This window comes from Rattus norvegicus, chromosome 15 (genome assembly GCF_036323735.1).
Source record: "Rattus norvegicus strain BN/NHsdMcwi chromosome 15, GRCr8, whole genome shotgun sequence".
NCBI lineage: Eukaryota > Metazoa > Chordata > Mammalia > Rodentia > Muridae > Rattus > Rattus norvegicus.
The window spans coordinates 28575140-28596057 of record NC_086033.1 but is presented as its reverse complement, the minus strand read 5'-3'; the positions used below and the strand labels follow the sequence as shown (position 1 = coordinate 28596057).

At 39.7% G+C, this 20918-nt stretch overlaps 2 gene segments (V, D, J or C); both read right to left on the bottom strand.

Moving 5' to 3' along the window:
• Positions 1 to 7666: 7666 nt before the first annotated feature.
• LOC134482277 (T-cell receptor alpha chain V region 2B4-like) lies at positions 7667 to 8693 on the bottom strand. The segment is given in 2 exon segments: positions 7667 to 8094; positions 8645 to 8693. Coding segments are annotated over 2 exon segments (477 nt in total).
• Positions 8694 to 10256: 1563 nt separating this feature from the next.
• On the bottom strand, positions 10257 to 11149 carry LOC134478842 (T cell receptor alpha variable 22-like). The segment is given in 2 exon segments: positions 10257 to 10839; positions 11014 to 11149. Coding segments are annotated over 2 exon segments (348 nt in total).
• Between the last annotated feature and the right edge of the window lie 9769 nt (positions 11150 to 20918).

Sequence of the window (20918 nt, the reverse complement as noted above, 5' to 3'; positions counted from 1 at the left end):
TGTTCATTTCTCACTAAACATCAACCCTGAGGCTGGGATAATCAGAATGGCACATGCTTAAAATTCCAGAGGGGATTCAGGCTCAAGAAGATGTGAGTTTAAGTCCTGCCTGTGACATAAGGGGAGACAAGTCTCAAAAACTCTGTAATAATGAGAAGAATGAAAACAACAAGGCATGGGCTTAGGAAGTGGCTAAAAGAAGCATGGAACTACACTTGAAGCACAGTCTGTAAGATACACACCTCCCTGTGAGAGACTTGTAATAAAATGTATGTAATTAGAGAAACAGTTTTCCCGGAAGAGCTGGAGAATGCCCAGCACACAGCACTTCCTGCACCACTGTGAACCTGAAACAAAGCACCAAGGGTGTGGCTGCCAGGTGAGAGGAGGGATATGCAAAAGAATGGGAGTTGTAAAGTAAACAACAGAGCCAGATGAAACCTCAAAAGTTTAAACTTCTGAAAGAAAGTAAGGATCCTAACAGTGGTGTTGAAAATGTGAGAGAGGACAGGAGACTTCCCTAGGTTGGGCTTTAAGCAAAGAGAAATAAAAGTCTGGATAAGATTCAGAGATGGACAATCTGACACTCTGCAAAGACAATTGAAGATAAGAAATCTTTGATTCTCACCGCAAGCAGAAACTGGAGAACTTATGAGCTTGTTCATTGGGGCCATGGAGGGGAACTTCTTTAGAAAATTCTTATTCTTAATACCTAAGCTCAAGAGTCAATCCAATCTTTATACAGCCTGCCAAATATGCCTAACATTTCTTGCATGCACCCTTCCCTACCTAGAAACTTACCCATACCCACTACCAGGGACCAACCTTAGACTACTGAGTCCTACTTGTGTATTGGCCAACCTCTCGGTTTCGTCAAAGTGGTAGATCCTGCGTACCAGCTCAGCCTAGTCTATCATCACAATATAAACAACCAATTAAAGAAGTCTATATGCCCAGCTTTAATGACAAAAAAACCCATAAAAATATTAAAGATCAAGACAGTATGTTCCACATCCACCAAAACCAGAACTACCTCTATGAACCTCATACCATAGAACTTAAAAGAACCATCACAAAATTCACTAAATAAACCAAAGAGTTTAAAGATGAAACAAGGTCACAACTCCATGAAGAAATGCTCAATGTCTTAGTCATCAAAAAAATGCAAATCCAAACAACCCTCAGATTCCACCTACACCAGTCAGAATGGCTAAGTTATAAAAACTCAGGTGACAACACATGTTGGCAAAGATGTGGAGAAAGAGGAACACTCCTCCATTGCTGGTGGGATGGCAAACTGTTACAACCACTCTGGAAATCAATCTGGAGGTTCCTCAGAAAACTGCAAATATATCTACCTGAAGACCTAGCTATACCATTCTTGTGCATGTACTAAAAGATACCGCACCACAGGGGTACATATTCCACTATGCTCATAGGGCATTATCTGTGACAGCCAGAAGCTGGAAACAATCCAGATGTCCCACAACAGAAGAATAGATACAGAAAATGTGGTTCATTTATACAAAAGAACACTATTTAGCTATTAAGAATGAGGACATCATGTGTTTTGCAGGCAAATGTATGGAACTTGAAAAATGCCATCCTGAGTGAGGTAACTCAGACCCAAAATGATATGCATGAAATGTACTCAGTAATACGTAGATATTAGCCAAAAAAAACAAACAAACAAAAAAACAAAACAAGAACAACAGCAACAAGAAAAAAAAAACACAGAATACCTAGGATACAATCCACAGAGCTCAAGAAGGTTTACATACAAAAGGTATAAACAACCCAGGTGACAGCAAATGCTGGCGAGGATGTGGAGAAAGAGGAACACTCCTCCATTGTTGGTGGAATTGCAGACTGGTACAACCATTCTGGAAATCCGTCTGGAGGTTCCTCAGAAAATTGGACATTGAACTACCTGAGGACCCAGCTATACCTCTCTTGGGCATATACCCAAAAGATGCCCCAACATATAACAAAGACACATGCTCCACTATGTTCATAGCAGCCTTATTTATAATAGCCAGAAGCTGGAAAGAACCCAGATGCCCTTCAACAGAGGAATGGATACAGAAAATGTGGTACATCTACACAATGGAATATTACTCAGCTGTCAAAAACAATGACCTTATGAAATTCATAGGCAAATGGATGAAACTAGAAAATACCATCCTGAGTGATGGTATCCCAATCACAGAAAAACACACATGGTATGCACTCTTTGATAAGTGGCTATTAGCCCAAATGCTTGAATTGCCCTAGAAGCACAGAACACTTGAAACTCAAGAAGGATGACCAAAATGTGAATGCTTCACTCCTTGTTTAAAAGGGGAACAAGAATACCCTTGGCAGGGAATAGGGAGGTAAAGTTTAGAATAGAGGCAGAAGGAACACCCATTCAGAGCCTGCCCCACATGTGGCCCATACATATACAGCCACCAAACTAGATAAGATGGATGAAACAAAGAAGTGCAGGCAGACAGGAACCGGATGTAGATCTCTCCTGAGAAACACACCCAGAATACAGCAAATACATAGGCGAATGCCAGCAGCAAACCACTGAACTGAGAATGGGACCCTCGTAGAAGGAATCAGAAAAAGGACTGGAAGAACTTGAAGGGGCTCGAGACCCCATATGAACAACAATGCCAAGCAACCAGAGCTTCCAGGGACTAAGCCACTACCCAAAGACTATACATGGACTGACCCTGGACTCTGACCTCATAGGTAGCAATGAATAGCCTAGTAAGAGCACCAGTGGGGGGGGAAGTCCTTGGTCCTGCTAAGACTGAACCCCCAGTGAACATGATTGTTGGGGGGAGGGTGGTGATGGGGGGAGGATGGGGAGAGGAAGCCCATATAGAAGAGGAGGAGGAGGGGTTAAGGGATGTTGGCCTGGAAACCTGGAAGGGGAATAACAATCGAAATGTAAATAAGAAATACTCAAGTTAATAAAGATTAAAAAAAAGTCTCTGTTTTTCAAGTGTCAATGCTTCCATTCATGAGTCTGGCTTTCAGGTCTAATATATTTCTATGGAAGCTCCTTCTAGCCTTCCTTTGGTCTTAGTAGGTTTTTTCTCCTTATTGGAATTTGTCTTCTCACAAAGCTGTTCTTTCTGACTTTTGCCACATCTGTTTCCTATTTTTTGTTCTTTTTTTAGTTTTGAATGTAGTCTATAAATGCCAGCCTTTGAACAAAACCTTTGTTTCCTAACATTCAAGTATAAATGGTGAATCCATCTGAACTTTCCTCATGCACAAGTTTGATAGTTCTTTCATAACATGAGATTAACACTGGGTTCCCATATTACACCCTACCTATTAAAATAACATTTTCTTTCCTTTTTATTTCATAGACATATACTTTAGTACAGACTTACATGCCATGTACATGCCTTTCCCCAAAGAACAGGTCTCAAATCTAATGAGAAATAGTTGGTTGCTCCTTAAAACAGCCATGTCACTACTAAATCAGTGGGCATATCTTGTTGATCATTTAACACATAGAAGGATACACAGCCAGAGTTCCAATGATGATATATCTCCCCTAGCAGCCTTCTACCTAGAAGGAAATATCTTACATTATATATGAAATATGTGATCTCTTCAGCAGTAGGATCCCATCAATTATGTTACATAGCAAAGAGTAATGACAATACTGTCTGTTGCTGTGGAGACCTGTGGGACCTCCCTGAGCAACAACTCACATGAAGGAATTACACACCTAGCTTTGTAAATATCATTTACAATCCTAAGGCTTCATGAAATGATATCTATTGCTTTGTATACATGCAATACTATTCACCTTCCATTAAGATGTGTTTTTCTTCCAGTGGCCCATTATACACTCCTATGCAGGAACACCACTTTAAACAGAAAAATCTAAAGATAGAACCTAGGATCCATGTATGAGAAATTACATGGCAGTATATGTTCTGAGTGGGGGCATACTCCTCTAGTTTGATTTTTCTCCTTATCATTTATCATAGCAACAGAAATCAAACCAGGACAGGTATAATAATGAAAGATTCTTCCCCTTGACTCTCAGAATCAGGTGAAGACCTGTATGATAAAAGCTTCAAGTTATTGAAGAAAGAAATTAAGAGGATATCAGGAGATAGAAAGATCTCCACTGTTCATGGACCAATAGGAAAAACATAATAAAAATATCCATCTTACCAAAAGATGCCTCCAATCTAAAAAATTTAAGGCAATACCCATCAAATTTCCATACAATTCTTTACTGACCTTGAAAAAATCATATAAGGTTCAAAATTGAAAAAGAAAATACACAGGACAGTCAAAACAATCCTATACAATAAAAGAGCTTCCAGATGTATTACAATTCCTGGTTCAAGTGAACTACAAATCTATAGTAATGAAACTCACATGGTTTTGATATAAAAACAGATACATTGATCAGTGCAATGGAATCATAGACACAGAAATAAATCTACACACGTATGGACTCCTTGTTTTGTACAAAGAAGTCAGAAATATACAATTTAAAAAAATGAAAGAATTTTCAACAAATGGTGCTGTCTAACTGGATGTTGGTCTGTGGAAGAATCCAAATAGTTCTAGACTTATCACCCTTCACAAAACTCAATTTCAAGTGCATCAAAGATATAAACATAAAACCAGATACACTTTCTCATAGAAGAGATAGTGGAAATACGTGTGAGTTCATTAGCCTAGGAGATAACTTCTGAACAGACCCCCCAATAGTGCAGACACTAAGATCGACAATTATTAAATGGGACTTGGCGTAAATCAAAGGAAACCTTAAGAAGGACAGAAATGGAGCCTGAAGAATGAGAAAAGATTCTTACCCACTTTACATCTTACAGAGGGCTAATATCTAAAATGCATAGAGAACTCAAGAAACTAGGCATCAACAAACAAAATAATACAATTTAAAAATGAGATTCAGATAGAAACAGAGAATTCTCTATAGTGGAATCTTACACGGCCAAGAAACACTTAAATATTCAACATCCTTAGCTATACGGGAGATACAAATGAAAAAGACTCTGAGATCCTATCTTACACCTATCAGAATGACTCAAAAACATGTCACCTCATGCTGCCAAGGACATGGAGCAAGGGGAACACTCCTCCATGGCTGGTGGGAGTGCAAACTTACACAACCACTATGGAAATCAATATGATTGTTTCTCAGGAAATTGGAACTCAATCTGCCTTAAGACACAACTATACCTCCGGAATATCCAAAGGATGTTCTATCCTGCCACAAGGGCACTTGTTCCATTATGTTCTTAGAAGCTTTATTCATAATGGCCAGAAACTGGAAACAAATTAGTTGTACTTCAATCAAAGATTTGATCAAGAAAATGTGGTTCATTTACACAGTGGGTTACTACTCCTCTGTAAAAGAAAATGAAAATATAAAAATTTCAGGCAAAGGAATTCAACCAGAAGCAAAAATCATCTTAAATGAGGTAACCAAGACCCAGAAAGACAAACATGGTATGTACTCACGTATAAAAATAGATTAGCTAAAAAGGATAATCATGAGACAAGTCACAGACCCAGAAAAGATAAGTAAAAAGGAGGGCACTGAGATGGATTCATGTCTCTTCCTGGGAGGAGGAAATAGAACATATCTAATGGTTATACTGACGGTCAGGTAGGATGAGAACAGGAGCCATCATGTGTTGGGGGGGAAGGAGACAATATGGTAGGAGATAACTGGAACTGGAGTGCATTTCAGGGACAATGTAAAAATCTAGTGTAGTAGGAACTCCCAGATTCTCCTAGGGTGACCCTTGTGAGGATTTCTAGTAATGAAAGTTACAAAGCTTAAACCAGACATCTTCTGAAACCAAGAAACTTCCAGTGGTATCACTGGGAAACCAACTTGTCACAAAGCCTTTGACTTACAATCTATCCTGTCTGCATGATGTGCAGAAGCACTGGAGGCACAGAAATTGTTAAAAGGACCAACCATTGTCAGGCCTAATTTGAGGTTCATGCCAACAAAGGAAGTCAGTGCCCAACACGGCCTGCATGACCAGGATGGGGAAGTTAAATACCCCGGAGTCCTAGGATAGAAGAAAAATCAATGAAGTGATTCCTAATGATATTCTGCTATACATGTAGATCATGCCTAGCCCAGTCATCATGAGAGAGGAGTCCTTCAGTAATTGATATGAGGAGATGCAGAGATTCACAGGCAAACATTAGTCTGAGGGATGACTCACATTGGCGCTCTCCACTGGGTTCCTCACATTGGAGCCAATGTCTGAGCACAGTAGGGGAGGAAGAGTGGTAGAGCCAAAGTAGTTGAAGGCACCAGGAAAAAAATGGCCCACAGAACCAACTAACCAGGGCTCTGAGGGGCTCACAGGGACTGAAGCAATAATCATGGAGCTTGCATGTGTCTGTTCTTGGTCTTCCACAAATATATTAGGATTCTTAGCTTGGTGTTTTTGTGGGATACCTAACAGTGGAAGTGTGGGTGTCACTGTCCCTTTTGACTGCCCATTAGATCCTTTGCCTCCTATTGGGTTGTCTTTTCGAGATCTGATATGGAGGTTTCTGCCTGGTTCTTTTGTAACTTACCATTCTGTGTTTGATTGCTGTCCCTGGAAGGCCAACTCTTTTCTCAAGGGAAGTGGACAAGTGTGTCTGAGGAGGAGGAGAGGGTGGGTCAACTAGGAGGAATATAGAGAGGGAAAACTAGAGTCCGGAGAAATTGATGGAAACATTAAACTGATGTAACAACTTTGGAAATCAGTGGGAAGTATTCTCATGAAGCTAAAAGAGGAAGACTTACAGGTTCCTTCTATGTAATTTCTGGATAAATATATCTGAAGGACATTGTTGCATCTCACTAAAGAGATACATGCTCAATTCTGCTTATTTCCACTCTGTTCAAAATTGCTATGGAATGAAGGCTTCTTAGATATTCATCAATAAAGGAATGAATAGTGAAAATTTGGTGGATATGTATATATGTGTGTATATATATATATATATGTGTGTGTGTGTGTGTTTATGTGTGTATATGTGTGTGTGTGTGTAATTAAGCAATGGAGAAAAATGAAATTATAGAATTCCCATGAAAATACTATAATGAATTATTCTGTCCTCATATAGAAAAGTGTATATGAATCTTAGTTTCTAATTTTTATCTCTATGTACTCATGTGACTATGACTGTGTGTAGAAAGCTGCACATAAAGTGAGAGGGGGCACTCAGGGAGACGACTAGTGCGGTAATGGAGCACAAGGTAGAATGGGGAACGAGGAAATGGTAGAGGGGACAAGCTTGGGAATGGGTCAACCAAAAGTAAATGTGTATGAAACTGCCATAGAGAAGCCTGCTACATTGTAAGCCAGTTTTCAAAAATTAGAAAACAAATATTTTTATTGAAAGATTTTTAAAAGCACAGGGCTATAGTGTTGATGGTTGTCTTTATGGCATGGTATGTGGTCAGCCTTATGGCCATGTGTTTTGTCTTCCAGCTCAACATCATATGCCCTTTAGTAGTGTGTGCATTATTGTATAATCATCCACATGTAAGAAGAAAACAGTGGAAAATATTTACCCAAACTAGTAATGTGCCTTTTCTATCAGGATTACTTTTTTTCTTAATGTTAAAATATGTTCCAGGATAATCAAGCCCTCTCTATTCCTGCTTATAAGTCCCACAGCATATAGAATAGAATGGAAACAGAACGTCTCTGCTGTGTGGTCTGTGACCTATGTCAGGGCTGGTACTGTACACTAGGTTTGCATGCAGGCTGCAGGTGCCTGGGGAGCACTGTGTGCTCACTGCACACAAGTAGAGAGCAGAGTCACCAGGCTGGGAGTCTCTGATGTGCAAGAAAACATGTAGGCTGGCTGTATTGAGCTGAATTGTGAATCTGCCTTCTTCCTTTTCACCAGTGGAGATGATGGACATTAGCTCCTTGGGTTCTTTCCCAGGATCTTGTCTGTACCATGCGAAATACAGAGAAGTACTATCACTGAAAGTGCAGTTGAGAGAGGTCCTGGCTCCCTCTGGAACAGTGAGAGATTCTGGGTTCTGCTGCACCTTCTGCTGGCTGCTCACCCCTGTGCAGAAAGACAAAGGTCACACAATCAAGACTAGATGCATATGGATTCTAACACTTTTCCATGGGCTTCTCACTTCCTAATTGGAGATTTAAAATACCTGAGTTTGTCCCCCGCCAGCGGGGACCCAGTTATTTGTGGGGGTCGAGGGGGACCCATACCTGAGGGAGAAAGGGTGAGAAAGAGGAGCAAGACCAAGCAGTGTCCTTGTCAAGGTCTGTTTATTGAGAGGAATGTACAGCATTTAAAACTCTGAAGCAGGAATTGAAGCAGGAACTGAAGCTTAGGGTGGCGGGAGTACTGGGAAGTGCCCAAGGACATAAAGTGAATCTCTAAACTGCAAGATATTCTCCTTAAACAAGGAGGCAACAGTCTTCTGGGGACAAGTTCTTTGAAAAGGTCAAGCCCTTCTCAGGAATCTGCTCAGGGCAGGACTCTAGCTTTGCTTAGTTCGGAAGTCCGGTCCCAGACGTGAGTTTCTACCATTTGCCTGGAGCAGGAAAGAACTTTACATCTCACACCCGGATCCCAAAGGAATTTCCAAACTTACCATTTAGCTGGAGCAACAGGACCAGTAGGGAAACACTCAAGGATTTCATTCTCGCCTCCTCCCTCTTCACTGAGGACTGAAATACTCAACTCTACGTTGGCAACTAGAAAAGGGATCTTTTCGTAACCCCAGAAGCACCAAGCCTTTCTGCCTCCCTTTCTTTGCCCCCTCCTCCTCTTCCTGTACTCTTCTTCTCCCCACTCCACCCCATCCCCCACTTCTCTCCCTCTTGAGATCTTTGCTCAAGATCCCAAAGAAAACACTGCCATCTTGTGGACTCATGAAAGTTAGGACGGGGTGGGGGTGCGGGGGATAGGTGAGCTTGTGTGTTTACACTTAGCAGATGTTGTCCTCTTTCTCTGTAATAGCAGGTTTCACTCATAAGTAGTCACCTGCACTAAAAAGTCACCTATGAAAAGTCTGCAATGGAAAGCTGAATGAGTTTGGTTTTTCTTTTTGTTTTTTTGTTTTTTGTTTTTGTTTTTGTTGTTGTTGTTGTTGTTGTTGTTGTTATTTGGACAGCATAACTCTAACTCTTATCACCTCGGGCATCTTCATTAAATCCATTTTTCAGTTTAGTTTTTGTTTCTGAGTTTTATTATTATTATTCATTCTCTACATTTCACATCATGTAAACTAATTCCATTCATATCCAGGGCACTTCGTATCCATCTTCCTCCCTTGTAGCCTCCCCCCTCCCCCCGCCCCGGCCAAAAGCAAAATAAAAACAAACAAAAATAAACAAAATGAAATGAAGAAGCAAGGGTTAGAATGGCTGCTATCTGTGACCTCTCTGAGGTGACTGGATCCTTATGTGAATGTTGACATAACTTCTTAACAGTCCCACACAAATCTTATTGACCCTTAGGGATTATTTATTGTCTGAGAAGCCCAGATAATATATATTTTAAGGAAGTGGAGTTACAATGGGGATGAAGCCGAATGAATCACAAGGTTTCAGTTAATCTGTGAAGCTCTAGAAAGAAAATGAAAGGCCATCCAGTTGCTGTTGTAGTCACACAGCCGCTGTTCCTGAGGGAAGACAATGGAGAGATGATGCATGGATGACTCCCAGTTCCTACAGAGACAAGGACAGGCCAGAGTTTTCAACTATGGTATATAATCAGTCAACCCTCAGAAAATAAACGAGTTATCTAGTTCACATTTAATTATTGTATAATAAATCAGTCCCCTACTGTATGATATTTAGAATGTTTCCACACTCTTTTCTTTTGAAAGCAGTGTTTTAATGAAAAGTTTTGCATATAAGGTAGAATCAATGGCTACAAGTGTTATTGTGACATAAATTGCAAATACATCTTCCTAGTTTTATTTTATCTTTTGGCTCCTAATTATGACATGAAATATTTGTTTTCCACTGCAGAATTAAATGTATTATATATTTAAAATATCAAGACATTTCTATAATGTCTTGATCTAATAATAAGATTTCTCTTGCCTTTCTACCAGTTAATTTATTAGATGAATTAATTAATTTATCAACGTCATATTGAGCAGATTAGCTCAGTGTTGTCTTGTGCTCTTTAAACAAAGGATGAAAACAGTTGCTTTCAGTTTCGAATTTTAACAAATGACCCAAATGATTCTCCAATATGTAAGAGAGGTTTATATTCTATGACATTAACATAAACTGAAAAAATAAAGGGGCATATTTTGATCATGCATGCTGATATTTCTCAGCATTTAGCATTCTAGAAGTCAGTGTCATGTCAGTCAGAATGTAAGTGGGAACTACAGTGGTATTTTTATGTTTCCTCACATCTTTGTAATTTGTGGAGATCTGATGAAGCCACAGCTGTGCAAAGCCTCCTGCTGAGTCTGCCTGTGGCAGGGGTTGTAGCTCCACAGCCAGCTGCAGTTTGGGGCCAGGCTGCAGGCTCACTGGGAGCACTGTGCATCAGCAGCACAGAAGTAGGTGCCTGAGTCCTCCAGCTGGGCACCACTGATGTGCAGGGTGCTGTAGCGCTCCTTAGATTCGAATGTTGACTTTAACCTCCCATTCTCCTTTGTTCCTGGAGCCAGGTAGAACAGATTGATGAGACTGCCCCGGGGATCCTGTCTGAACCACTGCACTGATGTCAAGGCATTAGAAAAATCGCATCTCAGAACAGAATTGTTTCCCTCGTGGAGACTCAGGGCTGAAGGACTCTGCTGGATATTATCTCCTCTCACCCCTGTTGGAAACAGACAAGCAAACCAGAATCAAAGAGAGGTATCCACCCCACCAGTTAAATACCCAGGAGATATCATGAGGAAGAATGCACAGGAGAGTTTCATCTACTTTCTCCCCCTCCACCTCCCACATTTCTGGAGAATCCCAGATAGGAACTTAGCTTAGCACAACTCACAGCAAATCTGCACCCACAGAATCCCCAGCACAGCTCCCAGGTTCCTCTCCATGGCCCCTGTCCACTTGCTGGGATGTCTTCTCTCCAGCTCTGAAGGGGGTCAGTCTTGTACCCAGACAACTTGTGCTCACAGACTACAGGTTCTCTCTGAGTCACTGAGCTCCCTCATTCATCTGAACGAGGAACTCCACCCACCTCCACCTCATGACTCTGTACTGTCATTGCTCCAGGACTGTGGAGGACATTGATGTAGAGCCCAGGACACTGTGTTTCTAATGTAATATAAGGAGTTTGAGGGGGTGAGGATGTTTGAGGAAGGAGAATGCATAAACACAGAATGCTGGTGGAAAAACTAATCACTCGTGTGTGTGTGTGTGTGTGTGTGTGTGTGTGTGTGTGTGTGTATGTTCATTCACATGTGTGTGATATGAATTTTATTGGAATAATTCCAGTTTTTTGAGTTTGGTGAATTATAGACATAAACCTAACAGAAATTTTTTAAAAAAGTAATTTTCTCTTGAGTGTTCATTGTCATAATGCCTAGTAATTCTATTTTGTTTATATACATTCAGAGAATTATTCTTAAAATAGATTTATATAACCACAGATCCAGAAAACAGGCTCTAGAGATCTGTGGCTGTCTACAGAATGATTGAGCGTTAATGACCCAGGTGAACTACACCTCATCGCCTGTACCTCTTGCTTTGGGAATGGATTGCCTTATGTCCTTATGTCTCTTCTCAGTGCTTCAGACCTCAGGGTGACTTAAGAAAAAGTAATTTTAGGAACCCTGCAGTGCCCCCTAGTGGACTGACACCAACAACAAACGTGATTTCAGGCCATCCTCACAAGCCTCATTGAACCAAGCCTTCACTTCCTGTTGAAGGAAATGCCAATGGTCAGAAGAGAAGAGTGTCTAGACAGAGTTCTCAATAGAAGAAACAAAATGGCTTTAAAAATCTCAAAATTGTTCATTAACCTTAGAATTAGGTTATTATTAGGGAATAGAGAGGCAAAGATTAAAACAGACACAGAAGGAACACCCATTCAGAGCCTGCCCCACATGTGGCCCATGCATATACAGCCATCCAATTAGACAAGATGGATGAAGCAAAGAAATGCAGGCCGATAGGAGCCGGATGTAGATCTCTTCCGAGAGACACAGCCAGAATACAGCAAATACAGAGGCGTATGCCAGCAGCAAACCACTGATTTGAGACTAGGACCCCTGTTGAAGGAATCAGAGAAAGAACTGGAAGAGCTTGAAGGGGCTCGAGACCCCATATGAACAACAATGCCGAGCAACCAGAGCTTCCAGGGACTAAGCCACTACCTAAAGACTATACATGGACTGACCCTGGACTCTGACCTCATAGGTAGCAATGAATATCCTAGTAAGAGCACCAGTGGAAGGGGAAGCCCTTGGTCCTGCTAAGACTGCACCCCCAGTGAACTAGATTGTTGGGGGGAGGGCGGCAAGGGGGGGAGGGTTGGGAGGGGAACACCCATAAAGAAGGGGAGGGGTGAGGGGGATGTTTGCCTGGAAACCGGGAAAGGGAATAACACTCGAAATGTAAATAAGAAATACTCAAGTTAATAAAAAAACAAAACAAAAAAAAAAAGAAACAACAACCATGACATTTGAATCCTCTTTCCACTGAGAAGAAAATTTGTTCAACGCCCCCTGGGAATTATTTTCCTAGGATTCATATTCCAGTGTTCAGTCATCAAAGACCTCAGGCCACTGCACCTGAGGTTTAGGTGGGTCTCTGTAAGTACAGCTTACGTCATTGAAAACTTTAGTGTAATTCACATGATGCAGCTTTGTCGAGTTCAGAATCTGAAAGCATTGATTTCGTGAAGGTTTCCAAGGAGATGGAAATACCAGGCAGAATGTGGCATGGTCAGTTATTTCAGGCTCACCCACAGGGTGATGTGTGATACTGTGAGATTGGAGGCTAATACTCAATGGAAACCCAAAAATAGGAGAAGCAAGAATGATAGTTTGTCTGTTGAGGGAAGAAGCTTCAGGGAACTAGCAAAAGAAGCTCAAGAGTGGCCATGTGCACTTCAGCTAGCGACATTGTGGAGGTGGAGTTCTTCCTGATCTTTGTGCTCATGTCATACCATCCAGTGTACAGGAGGACAGACAGGTTCTAGACTTTTTAAAAGCCTGCCTCATGTGCTTTTGCCCTGCCGTAGGTTCAGTTTCTCCTTATCCTTTCCCTGTTATTGTGTCTTGGAAGTATAACTCTTTTTCTGTTTGTTTTTAACAGAAACTTACAGTTGTGATTGCCTTGAGTTTTAGGGACCACGAACTTAACCTTTGAGCAGTTAAAATCCTGGAATCTTTTGGAGAAGAACCAAATGGATTTTGCATTATCAGTTGGACATAACTTGAATATGAAATGTGCTAAAAGCTTCCCCCACACCTTGCACTGGAAAATGTTTCATTGACAGCCTGTGATGCTATTGGGAGGTAGAGGAACCTTTGTGAGGAATGAAGGAAGCCATGCGTGTGTGAGGTCCTTAGCGAATCTGATTTTGCCTTGGGCATGGGCATGTCAAGACCTTAACCTCAGACCCAAAGGGAAATGGCGAAGCACACCTCAACTAGAGTGAGGCTCAGAATGAACTATTGAAGACTTGATTTGGGGGTGCTGAGCACAAGCATTGATACTGTGTAACGTAAATGTCCACCATAGCTTGCACAAACCCCTGAGAGGTTCATAGACTAAAGACTGCTCCTCTACAGAGACTGCTCCTACTTAAATTAACTAAACCTGTCTCCTTGATCCAGTGGTAAAATATAAACTCTGCTTCCCTGTTCACCTTGCCTCCTTGTTCAGTTCTATGCAATAACTCCACCACTCTGTTCAACTCTATAAAAATGCAGAGCTTTGAGTGTGCAAAGATTTCTCTATCCAAAAGTCCAGACCACAATCCCAGCTTTCTGTACATCTGCCCTTCTGTCTGTCCATCTATCTGTCATTTCTTCATTACCTCACCACTCCCAGTTAGGTTCACATTCCTGCAGCCATGCAAAAATGTGTCAGACATTACTGGAAGAAAGTTCATTGGTCTTGTACACTGATACTATCTTAGCCATATATTTGTACCGTGTGATTCAGTACAAGTGTGTTTCAGTACAAGAAATAATTTGCCAGTGTTTGCCAAGTAGCAAGTACTTATGAGAACTTTAACATTTGAATTAATGACCTAGTGGGAAAATTGACTTGAATACTTTGTATTATAAAAGTGGCAATAACTGACCAAATAAATAACAGCAGGCATTTTTGAGCACAATTTTCCACAAAAAGAAATTACAATTTCTTAGATAAGTGTCTGCTACCAAGTCTCGGGCAGAATACATACACAGATACATATAAGGCATCTGGCTGGGGCTGGAGAAATGACTTTGAAGCGGTTAAAATAACTTGCTTTTGAAACAGACAATGGTTTGGTTCACATTACTCATATAGAGGCTCATAACCATCTATAATTTCAGTTCTAGGGAATCTGACCCTTTCTTCTAGTATTTGCTGACACCAGACACACATGTAGTATACATGTGACAGAAAAAAACATTCATACACATAAAAATTAATGAATCTTCAAAAACAAGTCTAGAATATTTATTTCTATCAGAAAATGAAAAATGAAGACTAGTAGGGTTAAATCGAATAAATTCACAAAGTGATTTGTAGAATATGACCAAATATGAGGTAATCTGCACATCAGTCATAGACTAGATTATAGCATGTGAAATATATTTAAGTCTATGATTTCACAACATTATAATATAACCCAATCATCTGAAGGCATTGCTAAGAGCTGTTATAAAATTTAAAATATGCCTTCTATTTAAAATGTAATTGAAGATAGCAGTGATATGCATTGCTTTTAAGAAACAGAAATATAGAAGGAAGGAGTTTGAAAGATTTTACCATAAAAGTGAAAACAGTTTGAATTGAATGCTTATCCTGATGTAAGTGTTAGATAGTCTACCTTGTTACTCAAAATTATGTACTACTGCATAGATAGATAAAAATTTTATTTCATATATCAATTTAAAATAAATTTAAAGGCTAGTGAGATGACTCAGCAGGTAAGGACACTTGCCATCAAATCTGCTGACTTGAATCTAATCACTGAGACCCACGTGGTAGAAGGAGAGAACTCATGCCCACCAGTTGCCCTCTGGCCTTCTACATGCTCAATAGCACATGGATCCCCATGTGGACATATCATAAAATAAAGAACAGTAAAATAAATTTTAAAAGATTATTAAATGGTTGGAGAAATTTCATTTTATAAACCTTATGGTACTTCTAATTGTCAACTAGTATAATTGCCACATCATCATGACGAGACATTACTTAGCTCCAAGCATCCCCGTCTCTAATCCATGAGTGAAGTTAGTGTTGGGAATATGGAAATAACATATATGCATTAATACCTGATACAAATGATGCAGAAATTTAGATATCAATTGGATTTGAAAATACCTAGAACACCTATAAAGCATTATGTCTATCTCTAGATTGTGACTATTATGCAACTGGTTGGCGATGAGAAAGATTAAAAAGGGCTCAGCAAAGGTCAAGTCTCATCCATTCTCCAACCCCTCCATATTCTGGATTATGGATATCAAAACCCCAGAATTTCCTCTCTTTGTACTCTGGGACTTGAAATGATGGAATGATTTCTTTCTTTCTTTTCTTCCTTTGTTCTTTCTCTTTTCTTTTTATCTTTATTCTTTTTTAGAAATGATTTATTTATTTTTTAATCTGTGAATTGGTTTATCCACGTCTGTAGGAAGGTTTAAGATCTCCTGGAACTGGAGTCACAGGCAATGGTGAACTGCCATGTAGGGGTCACGCACTGAGCTATCTTTCTAGTCCCAGCAATGATGGAATTCTTAAGTCTTCATTATTGGATAAAACATTATCAGTTTTCCTAGTTGAGCCCTTTGAACTGTGATTGACCCTGCTTTCTGTATCCCTGGAACTCCAACTCCTATAACTAGAGTCAGCCTTTGTAATCTCGTAAGTCAACTCCATTAATTACTTCTCTCTGTGTCTATTTGTGTTTATGTATCTATGCACAATGTATTTATACATAGATTCATACAAAATTTTGTTTTTGTTTCTTTAGTGAATCCTAATATTGCACCCTCTAACATTCTACAAATAGGGGTTAATATATGAAGCCAGAAAAATAAAGGGGTGAATAAAGGACTTGCTGTTTCTTTCTGGTTTCTATTACTGTCAGTCATTTCATCGTGGCAGCAGCAGTTGTCTCCAGCTTCCTTTTTAACCTCCACTAGAACCAACACCAGTTGCCATTCTTCTCACAAGTCTGATTTCCAGATCTGGTATCATTAATAAACTATCTGTGAGAACTGAAATCCTTCCTTCATTGCTGCCCATAAGAGGATAGGAACTCCACGAGAGGACCAAAACAATCAATGAACCTGGACCCTTGGGTCCTCAGAGACTGAACCACCAACCAAAGAACATACGCAGACTGGACCTAGGCCTCCCTGAACATATTTAGCAAATGTGCAGCTTGGTCTTCATTTGGGTCCTGAACAACTGAAGCAGGGCCTCTCCTAAAAGCTATTGCCTGTATGTGGGATATGTTCTTCTAGTTGATCTACCTTGTTGGGCCTCAGTGGGAGAGGAAGCCCCTAGCCTCTCAAAGACTTGATATGTCAGGGTTGGGGGATACCCAAGGGGTTCCACCTATTCAGAGGAAAAGGGAAGGGAGGATTGTGGGAGGGGTGACCAGGAGGGGGGCAGTGAGTGTGATGAAAAGCAAACATGTAAAATTAAATTAAAAAACCCAGTTCAACAGTTTTAGGAATGTATTACAATGTATATAAATATAAAATATTACATGATATCTTGTTATTACATATTTTTGTAAAATATATTTATTTTTAAAATAGTCATTTTTTATGAGTATGAGTATTTGCATGCATGAATGTAAGTACAGTATGGGTGTGCTTGGTACACATAGAGGCCAGAAGAACATGTCTGATCCTCTGAAAATGGAGTTATTGACAGTTCTGAGTCATGTGATTCTGGGAATCAAACCCAGGTCTGTGGAAGAGCAGTCAGTGCTCTTATCCTTGGATCTATTTTTCAAGCTTCAAATTTTATGTTTTCATGCATCAATTAAGGATTAAAGAATCAAATATATGTAAGCATTGAGATAATATAAAGAGATAAGTGCCAGTTTGTGAATGGCTGGCTAAATATTGTACACTTTAACCATATAATGGGATTATAGCAGTAGTATAACTGACCATTATTTCTTTGGCATTAAGGTAGAATACCCACATAGACAGTTAAAGTTGCAGAATTATATGAATAGTATAAAACCAATTATTTAAAAACAGTCCACATATATTATTAGGTAAAACTAAATAGAACTGGCAATCATTCAACTAAAAAAAATGCACATATAATTAATTCTAAATGATTTTTATTTTGTTGTTCTGAAAGAATACACATCAAGCTAATAAGGATATTATATTTGTAAAATGTTTATTTTTAGTTAAGTGTATGCCTTTGTTCCTGTGTGAGTTTTTATATGCCATATGATGCATTTAGTTGCCCACAGAGATGAGAAGAGGGCATTGGATTTCCTAGAACTGAAATTACAGATGTTTGTGGGCTGTCTAGTGTGGGTGTTCAGTACTGAATCCAGGTCCTTTGCAAGTGCTCTAAAGTGCTCTTAACAGCTAGTCATTTTATTAACACCAAAGTTATTAATGAAAAGAACACGAATGAGACCTAAGAGCGGTGGTATGAGCAGACTCTGGAATAACATTTAGCATTTTAGTTTTTTGTAAGTAGAGCACAAATATGAATAGAATAATTCATAATTTTATTTTACATGTCTCATTACTATCTAATTACACATCTAATGAGTGCTTATTATTTATGTCTTGTAGCAAAGTTATTCTGTATTTTATATTATTTTATTGCTCTTCTAAGATCTATCACTGAGTATTTTATTTTTTGTCCTTTACAATATAATATGTTTACTGATAAAAAAAAAAAAAAGTAATTTTAGGAACCCTGCAGTGCCCCCTAGTGGACTGACACCAACAACAAACGTGATTTCAGGCCATCCTCACAAGCCTCATTGAACCAAGCCTTCACTTCCTGTTGAAGGAAATGCCAATGGTCAGAAGAGAAGAGTGTCTAGACAGAGTTCTCAATAGAAGAAACAAAATGGCTTTAAAAATCTCAAAATTGTTCATTAACCTTAGAAATTAGGAAAATACAAATTAAAACAAATTGAGATCTCATCTGACACCAATCAGAATATGTAAAATCTATAAAATACCACACAACAAATGGTGGGGAGGTGCATAGAGGGTAAAGGAACCTGCACGCATTCTCAGGGGAATAACGATTGGTGAAACTCCTCTGGAAACTAGTGTGGAGAATCTTTAAAACACGAATACTCAATCCACCACAGGACCCAGCTTTGCCACTTCTTGGTCTCTGTCCCTCTCCACAGATGCTTACCTGTGTCCACTGCTGCTCTCCTCATGGTAACAAGGAAACGGAGACAACATAAATGTCCTTCATCTGATGAATGGACAATGAAACTGTGGTGCCTACATAGTATGGAATATTCTTCAATGCAGAGGAAAACGGCATCATAAACGTTGCAGTTAGATGATGGAACCAGAAAAGATTCTTGTAAATGAGCTGACTGAGACCCAGAAAAACAAAGGCCACATGTTCTGCCCTGAAGTCCTGAAGCCCTAACCTCAGTGGAAACTGTAGAGGCTCCTAACTCCACATCTTCAGACGGAAATGTGTGACCTGGGGTCACCACAGAGGCCAGAAAGGTACAAGGAACGTGTGGCTGGGGAGAGCCACTCGAGATGGGAAGAGCAAGGCAAGCAAAATGTAATGGAGACACAGGGAAGATGAGGGAGGGGAGGGGAGGGGAGGGGAGGTCACCATAGAAGGAGAGAGATGGAGGAATGTGGGATTGAGTGACTCTGTCTGAAAATGTCATAAGGAAGCATATCAGTATCTATGTACCAAATAGTACATAAAATTAAAATGAATATATATATATATATCTTTGCTTAAATTAAGTGTTTGTCTGGGCTGACCATCCTGCTCCCAAAATCCATAGATCTCTAAAAACAAAATGAAACAACGAACGAAAAATAACAAAAAAATACTAACAAAGAACAAAAACATATCCATTTCTCTCTTCAACTTCTTATACATAGCCCCTCCCCCAATTCATGTTGTCTTGCTGCTTTTTCTTTAATTGTTGTTACATATAAAGTCTGGGATATATAGATAACACCTGCTCAGAGTATAGAATGTAACTTGTATGTATATGATTTCAGGGTAGACCACATGGTATTCAATAATAAATTGGGAGGTTCTTCCTTGGATAAGACTGTTCTCGGCATTTCTTAGCTGACCACAGTGTTTGTGTACAGTTGGGGCTCTGCGGGATTTCCCCCTTCAACATTCACATGTGTATTGGCTGTCGATTAGTGCCATCTTGTTTAGGTCTTCTCTAGGCAGCCATGTCATCGAGGCATCGTGGAACTCACCATGAGAACTGAAACACAGTTCCGTAGGCTGATGTTCCAGTTCATGTTGTTATCGAGAACAATGAAAGCTTTATCAAAACAACAGAAGGAGGAAAAAATCAAGATTTCCAAAAACACGAAAATATTAAATCTACCCAGATATAAAAATTAGCAAATTATATATAAAAGGCAATGTTCTGGGTGAGTCAAAACTTTAATTCTTGGCACATACTTCTTTGGAAAAATGTACCCAAAGCAAGAATGCTGAGTAGAAACTGTAGGGCAGCTGTGTCCTCTTGACAGTGCTGAACAGATTGAAATCTGCTCTCTAACCCACTAACCCCTCGTAAGCAGCACAGCCTTCCCTAAAGCATGTCCATTGTGCCAGCAGTCAGAGAGGGAGGAATGTGTGAGGAGAGTGGCCAGCCTGTCATGTGAATCAGCTCAGATAACAGGAGGAGGTGCAAGTAAAGGTTGAATTAATATTTAGACAGAATGGGGGATGGGAATTAGGCTGAGGGAAACACCAAGAATAAATGAAGCAGAAAAGAATGAAGCTAAATCTAAAGTTTTCATATACTGAAATGGTGATTGGAATTCTACTCGACCAATTTGGATAATATTCCTTCAGATTCAGTTATTACCACAGGTCCTTGTACTTACAGTCTTTCATAATTAGCTTCTTCACGAATTATAATTTTTTTCTATTCTTTCTGGAAACATGCAGACAATGGTAAGAAAAGGCAGTCATCAAACTTACACGTGATTCCCAGTGGACTCAGTTTTGTACATGCACACGCACATTCACTCATACATATATGCATACACACTCACATACACATACACACTCACACACATACACACACTAAACATATACGTACATTTATACACTCACATGCAATAAAATCACATAAAAAGCAAGTTTTGCCGAATCATCTTAAATCTTCCTACTCACTCTAGAAAAATCTACAATGAAATTTCAATATACAGTGTAAGATTCTTTCTGGTGTGTGTCTGTGTGTGTGTACGTATGTGCATGTGTGCACATGTGCATGTTCATATGCACAGCAGAAACTCATAAATATTAGAATAAGGAGGACTCAACAATCTTTATATGTGAAGAATAATCTTATAAGGCTGTTAAGAACTGAACTGTGTCTCTCCCAAAATAACTATGGTGGAGCCCTCACACTAAGGACTTCAGTGACACTTGAAGATAGGACATTAAATGGTAACCAAAGTAAAATAAATAAAATAGCACAAGAGGGCTGGACCATCAGATTAATGATGACCATGGACCTGCACATCCTCTGAGAAG